The sequence below is a fragment of the Petaurus breviceps genome, unplaced genomic scaffold, assembly GCF_028583685.1.
Source record: "Petaurus breviceps papuanus isolate PSGF00001 unplaced genomic scaffold, PetGlider_PUasm1.0 77, whole genome shotgun sequence".
NCBI lineage: Eukaryota > Metazoa > Chordata > Mammalia > Diprotodontia > Petauridae > Petaurus > Petaurus breviceps.
Genome location: NW_027186492.1, coordinates 3,586,836 through 3,596,161, shown reverse-complemented (window position 1 = coordinate 3,596,161; position 9,326 = coordinate 3,586,836). Strand labels below are relative to the sequence as shown.

The following is a 9,326-nucleotide window of genomic DNA, read 5'->3' as shown; positions in this document are numbered from 1 at the left end:
CTTCTTCTTCTTCTTCTTCTCCTCCTCCTCCTCCTCCTCCTTCTCCTCCTCGTTCTCCTCCTCCTTCTCCTTCTTCTCTACCTCCTCCTCTTCTTCCTCCTTCTCTGTCTCTCTCCCCACCACTACCACCTAAGGATTTTGGGCAAGTCTCCTAAGTCCTCCAACCCTCAGTTTCCTCATCTGTAGAATGGAGCCAATAATACTTTCATAATCTACCCAATACGGTTGTTGGGAAAAAATTTTGTCAACTATAAAGTATATAAAGTAAACTATTAGTACTACTACTACATGATGATGATGATGATGATGATGATGATGATGACGACAATAATGATGGTGCAGCACTTGACCAGGTAGATACAGTGCTGGTGTCGGAGTCAGGAACACCTCTGTTCAAGCACTGCTCTGAGATATTTGGGCTGTGTGAACCTGGACATGTCACCTAACTTCTCAGTGCCCTAGTCTTTTCTTTAAGACAATAAACTGCAGAGTTATGAGATCTGTATTGGAGCTCCCTATACTAATAAAATCACAGGTCTCATAAAATTATTGTGATTATTTCTCAGAAGTATTGTTGGAGGAATTGAGTAGATTAGGTTTTCTACAAATCTATGTGCTAGAATTTCAATAAACCCTTATTCCTAAACCCTCAAGTTTTACCACTAAGTTGCTGATGGGTCTGTCTTCCATAGGACAAGTATACAGAGCAACTTTTGGACCCAACCTCTTTATAATTTGACAAATTAAAAAAAAAAACCTTGCATAGGCCAACAACAAAATTCATACATGAATGCTCTGAAATTACAATAAACAAATCTCAAAGAGGAAATATGATGACAGAGATGGTGTGTATGGATATGGAACACTGTATATAATATAAGACTTAAAAATTTTAATTGGTTTTGCTAAATTATTTTATTTCCTCTTTTTTAAAAGGGATGATTCTCTGGAAGGGACAGGGATGATAGATCCATTGGAAAAATGTGAGAGATATAAAGACAAAAATATCAATAAAAGATATGTATTTTTTAAAACACAGATTGATCTCACAGTTTTCTGGGGTCACAAAAAGCTCTAAAATATGATCCTAAAGCAGGTATTTTTTAAACCTTTTTGTATCAAAGATTCCTTTGACAGTCCTATGGATCTTTTCTTAGAATGATTTAAATGTAAAAAATAAAATATATAGGATTGCCAAGGACATAAATTATATTTAAATACAGCTGTCAAAATAGAAAAAAAATTACTGACCCCTTTAATGGACCCAGGTAAAGAACCTCTGCCCTCGAGATTCAGATGGTAGGATTGGTTGGGTTGTATGAGCGAAGCTTGGAGGACCATTCAGTCTCTGTAACCTTCAGAGCAATTGTTCTTAAATCAGCTAGTACAGTATTTTTCTAGCTGTGATTTTGGCTACTTTAAATATGCATTTAGGGACCACTAGGGGGCGCAGTGAATAGAGCACTGGCCCTGGAGTCAGGAGATCCTGAGTTCAAATAAGACCTCAGACACTTAACACAAACACAAAACTAGCTATGTGACCTCGGCTAAACCCAAATGCCCTACCTTCCCCCCTCCAAAAAGAAAAAAAAAATAAAGATGTGTCTTTTCATCTTTGCAGGTACTCCCTCCACTGCTGTAGTTCATGACTCTTACCTGCCTTAGTTGGCTGTCTTCATGAGTTGTTGAGGCTAAGCCTCTCCAGACATATCTAATGTGGTCCTTGGTTGATAAACGAGCAGTATTTCAACAATCAGTTAAAAAATCCTGATCCCCCAATATCTTTCCAAAAAAATTTACCTTGGAATTATTTTTATATGTATTCTGTTTGTACTTTCTTATGCTTACTTATCTACATGTTACATCTCCTAATAGAGCATAAGCTTTTTCAAGGGAAGAATTGCTTTGTTGGTTTTAAAAAATTCTTTGGCACATAGTAGGTGCTTAATAAATGCTTGCAGATTGATCGATTCATTAAAGCTTATCTAACTTTATAGAATCTCCTGACATATGCATGTCTGGCATGGCTTTTAAGAAACAAGTCCACTTTCCTGATGTGAAAAGGTATCACAGTAGGACTTTAATAGAGATTTGATTTTTTCAGATTAGCTGAAAAAGTTATTCCCCATAATAACTAGGGAGGGAAAGTCAGATAAAAGATTCTGGTCAAAATTCTGCTCATGCTTTCCTCTATTAGTCCTTTCCTTCCCATTTTCCAACTCTACTTCCTCTAACTCAAAAAAATATGAAATTTTTGTGGTCTTCAATCTTCCATTAGAGTCACAGACCAATAGATCATTAGGTTGTAAGGTCTTTGAGAAATGAGCCTGTGCTTTTCCTTTAATATGTACATAAAATCTGAACTGGGTTTGAGAGTTACCAGTGCAGACCTCAGCTTGTCTCCAATGACTTATTAGATAATTCTCGGGTTAAGAGAGGATAAGTAATTTGCCCAGAGTCACAGCTAGTGTCAGAAGTAGGTACAGATCTCCATTCTTTCTGCCACACTACTAGGATGCTCTCCATATGTTGTGGTTGTTGTTTTTCATCTTTGGACTAGATCTGTGATTCCATCTACACAGGGAGCTCCCTATATGAGCCAATATGTGTCAGAGGTAGAATTTGAACCCAGTTTTTCCTGACACCTTCTCTCTTTCCCATGCTCTTTCTCATTTAACATATACTTTTCCTTCTTTAAGACTCCTTAGGGGCGGCCAGGTAGCACAGCGAGTAAGAGCACCGGCTCCAGTGTTGGGGTGACCCGGAGATCAAATCTCAGGCTCAGACACTTAGCACCCACCCAGAAACACCTGGCCATGTAACCTTGAGCAAGTTGCTTAACCCCAATTGCTTAGGGGCAGCCAGGTGGCTCAGCAAGTAAGAGCACTGGCTCCAGTGTTGGGATGACCTGGGGATCAAATCTGGGCTCAGATACTTAGCACCACACCCAGAAATAACTGGCCGTGTAAACTTGTGCAAGTTACTTAACCCTGATTGCTTTAAAAAAAAAAAAAAAGACTCCTTAAATGCCAGCCACTCTGTCTAAAATAGCTCAGAAACAAACGATTATTTGTAAACGAGGTTTTGCAATATTGCCAAATTGAAAGTTTCCCATCATTGGAGGCTGAACTACCAACTTCCAGATATCTGCTGTCCCTGAGTGTCATCATACAAATTGATTGAATGAATGGACCTGTTTAGGAAGGAAGGGGTATGTTGTAGTGGAAAGAATCTTGGATTTGGAGTCAGAATTCAGTTCTTGCCTCTGACCTTGAGAAAACCACATGAAAGCAAATTAAACAGATCCTGCCCTGCCCTAGTTTACTACCTAAAACAACCTCTCACCCAGAGTACAAGGAAGGTCACCAAAAGTGAAGGAGAGTTCATTATAATAACTAATGTTATACAGTGCTTTAAGGTTTGCAAATCCCCTTATATACATTTATCTCATTTTTTCTTCACAACAACCCTATAATGTGTTATTGCAGAGAGAAGAAACTTGGCCTCTGAAGTTTTGGACTTAGGGCCATGCAGGTAAGTGGGAGAGCTAGGATTTGAACCAAGTGCCTCCATACCAAGATGGTTCAGAGCAATAGTTTACAATTTACAGAATATTTTCCTGACAACAACGTTGCTGATGAGTGCAAATATTTAAAATAGTAAAAATATTATTACCCCCATTTTGTAGCTGAGAAAACTGAAACTCAGAGATTTAAATTGTTTAAAGATTGTTTAGCCAGTTAGTGACAGAATTGAGGATCCCACTCTCCTGCCTTTTGGTCCCAATGTACCATCCTTGTCTTTACTCTCAGTAAGATGTTTTAGATTATAAACTCCTCCCAGGACAAGGGCAGTGACTATTTGATTTGCTTTGTTCTGTTCCCAGAATAGATTGCTTAGTTGCTTTGATAGATCCATGATCTCATCCCCATCCCTTCACGAAGGCAGATTGCAACTCCTCCCAGGCTTTCTATTCTGTTGCAATTCTGGCCCCTATTTTTTTTATAAAGAGTCATGAAGCTCCCCCTCCGTGGGTTTCTTAATCAATCTATATGCATTTATGAAGTTCCTATTATATATGCTCCAGGAACTGTCTCGGGCATGGGGCGGGGGTGGGGGGATACAAGAGAAAAATTAAACAATCCCTGCTTGTTAACTTCTTTTCAGGTGACCCGTGGCCTCTCCAGGAAATGAGAAGAGAAGAGAAAGGAACTCGGTAGTGTCCAGAGCAGGATAAAACTAGATTAAAGGGGAAGAACTTTCCATTCTAAATCCTGTGATCCTGTGAATGGACAGGGTTAGGACAGACTGTGGCTTTCCTTTCTCTGTGTTCAGCATTTCTGTAGGAAGGTGGCCGGCCCCTTTCTTTCCCTCTGTGAATGTCTGTTTCTTTTCTTTTTCTTTTAAAAATTTTTTTTTTACTCTTGGGGTGTCTCCCAGTTTCTTTGTTTATGCTTGTCTCTTTGTCTCCTTACTGGGTGTTTCTTTGCCTGGGTAACGTAAATTTCTGCTAGTCGGTCTTTTTTCCGTGTGTGTCTTTCCTGTATTCTTTCCAGTAGGGAAATCACTAAGGGGTGGGAAGGAGGTGGACCGGTGGGCAGGGCCAGCGTCCGGCCAGGTAGAATATGCAAAGGAGGCGGGAGGACCTATGCTAATGAAGCAAGGGTAGGGAGGCCCGGGTCAGCTCGGCTTTTCCAGAGGGAGATCTCAGAGCTGTGAGACTACCCGGGAGCGGAGCCTGCCTGAAAGGAGAGGGCTCAAGGCTAGCGGACTGAGGCCCCCCATCCAGAGCCGGCGCCCCTGCCATACCGGGGAGCCGGCCATGCCTCCGCGGGAGCTGGCTGAGCCGGAGCCCCCTCCGGTCCGGGCCCCGACCCCTCCCCCGCGGCGGGGCAGCGCGACCCCGGAGCTGGGCATCAAGTGCGTGCTGGTGGGTGACGGGGCGGTGGGCAAGAGCAGCCTCATCGTCAGCTATACCTGCAATGGGTACCCCGCCTGCTATCGGCCCACGGCGCTGGACACCTTCTCCGGTACTGTTAAGTCCGGGCGTGGGGGGTGGGGCTGGGACTGGACTGGATCAGGCAAGAGGCCCAGAACCATTCTCTGGCTATCTAGGCTCCTCTCCTCAACCTAGATGTGGGTGTCTGGGAGGGGAAGGAGGCACTCACAGTGCCAAGGAAATAGATCTGCTGTGCGGCAAAGAGCCCTAGGCATGAAGTCCATGAATATAGTCTGGCCTCTGTCATTCTCATATTTTTCTGGGCTTCAGTTTCTGAAGGATCTGGGCCCTAAGGTCCCTTCCATTTCCAACCTGTTTTGATTCTAGGGACCCTACAGTGGTGGGGGTGGAGGTCTAGGACAGGGACACCTATGGATGGAGAAGGGAGTATTGGTTTGAAGGAAACAATCTCCTGATGGTTCTGAGACTTTCTCTCAATGCAGTACAAGTCTTGGTGGATGGAGCCCCCGTCCGGATTGAGCTCTGGGACACGGCAGGACAGGTAAGAAGAAAGGCAACCACCTGCCTTGGCATCAGGATTCTGGAAGGGGTGGAGGGAGGAGAGTCCCCAGCCTCATCATCTATCCGCTTTTAAAAATATTTTACTGATGCTTTAAAAAAATAATCTTACTCTCACTTTCCATAAACTCCTCTCCCCATCCCCCAGTCAATCCACAAGTATTTATTAAGTGCTTACTAAATGCTAGGCACTTTAGTAAGTGCTGGGAATACACATTGAAGCAATCTAGGCCCTTCCATTCTAATGGGGGAAAACCACTGATAAAAACAAGCTGGAAGGGGAGGGTTGAGAAGGGGAAAATATTAGTTATTACCATAGAACAAAGAAATATCTAAGCTAAACATCCATTTATCGATCATGTATGCCTCATTCTGCACCTATAGTCCACCACCTTGATGCCAAGGTGAGGAAGGTACTCCTGTCAACTTTTCATTAATCTTTTATTACCTAAGTTTCTTGGTGAGAGATTGGGTAGAAAGGGACAATATTTAGCATAAGGCATCAAGGAGGCAATGTTAGCTACCTCCAGTCTCAGTTGAAGGACTTAAATTTCCTAAACAGCCCTTCGCCTTACCTCCACCAGTCTTTTGCTGATTTTATCTACTACATTTCCTGCTCCAGGAGGACTTCGACCGCCTTCGATCCCTCTGTTACCCAGATACTGATGTCTTCCTGGCCTGCTTCAGCGTGGTACAGCCCGGCTCCTTCCAAAACATCACGGAGAAGTGGCTGCCTGAGATTCGAACCCACAACCCCCAGGCCCCTGTTTTGCTAGTGGGCACTCAGGCTGATTTGCGGGATGATGTTAATGTACTGATACAATTGGACCAAGGGGGTCGGGAAACACCTGTGCCTCATCCCCAGGCTCAGGGGTTGGCTGAAAAGATCCGAGCCCGGGGGTACCTGGAATGCTCTGCTCTGACCCAAAAGAACTTGAAGGAGGTGTTTGATGCTGCTATTCTCAGTGCCATCGAGCACAAGGCCAGACTGGAGAAGAAGCTCAATGCCAAGGGCGTCCGGACACTCTCCCGGTGCAGATGGAAGAAATTCTTCTGCTTTGTTTGAGCCCCTGCAGTGGGGAGGGGAGCAGGAGGCCAGAAATTCCTGGAACCATGGGGCTGTGGGAGACCTCGGAGCTGCTGGCAGGAGCAGAGCCTGGGTCACCTTCATGTGGTGTGGACCTTTCCTGGTAATTGTAGGAACAGAGAGCCATTAACTGTTCACTTTATTTAACCTATTTGGTACTAGGACCTGTAGGAGGGAAGGTGCCTGGAGTCTGCTTCTGAGGACCAGTTAACCCTTTAGAAAGCAGCCTATTCCTTCAGGTGACTAACATAACCAATAGCCCTAATCCAATGGGGTTTTCCAGCATGGGCCCAAAAGCCAATACAATTCTGAATGAGGAAGAGTTCTTGCTTGGGTTCCCTCCAGGAAAATGTCAGAGTCCCTTGTGGCCCACAGATTCTGGCACAAGGAAGGAAGAACCTGGCCAGAACATCTTAGCATTCTGAACTCATCCAAGAGGGTAGGTCGCTGAAAATAAGAAGTGTTTACAATAGAAGAGGGCTCTGAGGAACCTTGGGCAAGGTTTTGTAATGGAAGAGAGATCTTTGGAGAAGAGACCGGAAGGAAGGTACTAGAATGATGGGACAAGGTGGGCACGGTAGGAGTAAGAAAGAGATCTGAGAAGAGCAGGCTGGTAGAGAATGAGAAGATGGGAGCTTGGGGGAGATTCTACAATGGAAGAGAGATCTTTGGGAACAAGACCTTTTGGGGTGAGAGATAAGGAAGCTAGGAGCAGAGAGATGGGGGGGGGGAAGGAAAAGACTGTTACTGAGGGGAAATAGGAAGGCTTCTCTCTGGGCCTGTCCTCAACCCCATCTCTGCCTAAGGCCAGAGAGGGAGAGGCTGCCCGGGGCCCTGATGAGAAGAGCTCTCTCAATCCTTGCTCAGTACTACCCAAACTGGCTGGACAGGAGTTGGGGAGTGAGGGCTGAATCTCAGAGAAGGGGGTTCCTGGAGGGGAGGGGCCATAGCAGCAATAGGGAGAAGCAGAGGAGAGGGCTTTGAAGACTGCACCCCAATCTTCTTCATTGAGGGTTCAGTCCCTAATAGGGCAATGCAGAAGGGATTCTGTGGAGCAATGTCTACCAATAAAAGTCTCAAGTGTCTGAAACTGGTGTTTTGGTTTGTCATTTCCCAGTACTGGCGTGGGCTGGGGCTACATGTGAGACTCCCTGACCTTCACCAGCTCTATTCCATACTTAGGGTCCTATAGGTTTGGTGTGAATATGATGGGGACCCAGGGGATTATCTAGGGTCAGAGGCTGTAGACTCCTAGAAGCAGAAAGGGCCTGGAGTTTGCTGAAATAATGTCATGGAAACCTACGGGAGACATTGAGCTAAATCCATTCTTTTCATTTTATAGATAAGGAAACTGAGACCCAGAGAAATCAAATGATTTCATATGCCAGTTAAATATCTGAGGGAGGATTCGAACCCAAGTCTTTCTGATGTCAAGTCCAGAGCTCTATCCGCTACACTAAACTGGGAGAGTATTAAAACGCTGAGCCAAGGTTCAGTGCCCCCAAGTCACAGCCAATCCTCCCATCTTCTTGGCTCTCTAGCCCCTCCTCCGGCCCTCTCAGCATCCCTTCCTGTTTCAGCTGGGAGCAGTGGCTGGAACTGGGGTGTGGGGCTCCTGGGATGGGCTTAGTTGGTTCCCAGGGAGCAAGCGTGGGAAGCTGGCCTGAGAACGGGTTTCCCCAGGTGTCAGCGCCAGTACTGCTTTCCCATGACCTCACCTGTTGGGCGGGGCCCCTTCTTTCTCTTCCTTCCCCCCCCCCCAACTCCAAGGATAGCAGCAGCTCAAAACTGGGACTCTGGGGTAACCTGGAACCTTTTCACCTTAATCCTCAGACTCAAGGTGAAAGCTGGTTCCTTTATCAACATCCCAGATAGCTTAGGGAATGAGTGAGCTCTTAGAGTTTGGGTATAGGGTACAGGATGAAACCTCCCAGAGCCTGGTCCTCTCCTCTCGAGAGGTAGCATCAGGAGAGACCTAGGCATCACTCAGAATTTAGGACAGTGAGTGGACCAGCCACTGTAATTTCACTAGTGTTTTTTAAAGGTTCCAACTTTAAGTCATTTGGATTTGGGTTAGTTGCAGCCTGGGAAACCCATATAGATCATCCCTGAAAAATATCTCAGGCAGATGACCTAGGCTTGCTTTGGAAGATTGGATCACTGTTAGGACCTGGGTTATAGGATCACAGATTTACTTAGAGTAAGAAAGGACCTTGGATCATCTTGTCCAACCCCCTCATTTTATAGATGATGAAACTGAAACCTAGAAAGGGGTATAGAGTTTGGTCAGGTGCCCTGAGGTCACATCTGGACCTGCTGAGCAGGACCATAACTTGGGTGGAATTGGAGAGGGGTGACTAAGGAAGGGTGTAGAATGAATCTGGCCTGGGAGAGCTTAGTGAGCTGAACACACTATTTGATTTTTTGACCTAGAGATTTGGAGATAAAAGGGCTCTTGAGGATTCTGGGATCCATAGAATATTTAGAGCTAAGGAGACCTAAAAGATCTTCAGATCCCTCATTATATAAAGATTAGAATCAACAAAGAGACACTGAACAGTAAGAAAATTGAGATCCAGAGAGATTATATGATTTGTCCAAGATTTAACCATAATAATAATAGGTAGCTTTTATATAGCATTTTGAAGTTTGCAAAGCCCTTTACATTTTGAAAGGTAGGTGCTATTATTATTCTTGTTTTGCTCATGAGAAAACTCAAAC

At 44.7% G+C, this 9,326-nt stretch overlaps 1 protein-coding gene across 1 annotated transcript; it reads left to right on the top strand.

Moving 5' to 3' along the window:
• Positions 1-4,639: 4,639 nt before the first annotated feature.
• Positions 4,640-7,695, top strand: RHOV (ras homolog family member V). Its single transcript, XM_069105759.1, has 3 exons — positions 4,640-5,030; positions 5,443-5,501; positions 6,141-7,695. Exons 1-3 carry the CDS (start codon positions 4,823-4,825, stop codon positions 6,582-6,584), a joined length of 711 nt encoding a protein of 236 aa, XP_068961860.1. The 5' UTR covers positions 4,640-4,822; the 3' UTR covers positions 6,585-7,695.
• The last annotated feature ends 1,631 nt before the right edge of the window (positions 7,696-9,326 follow it).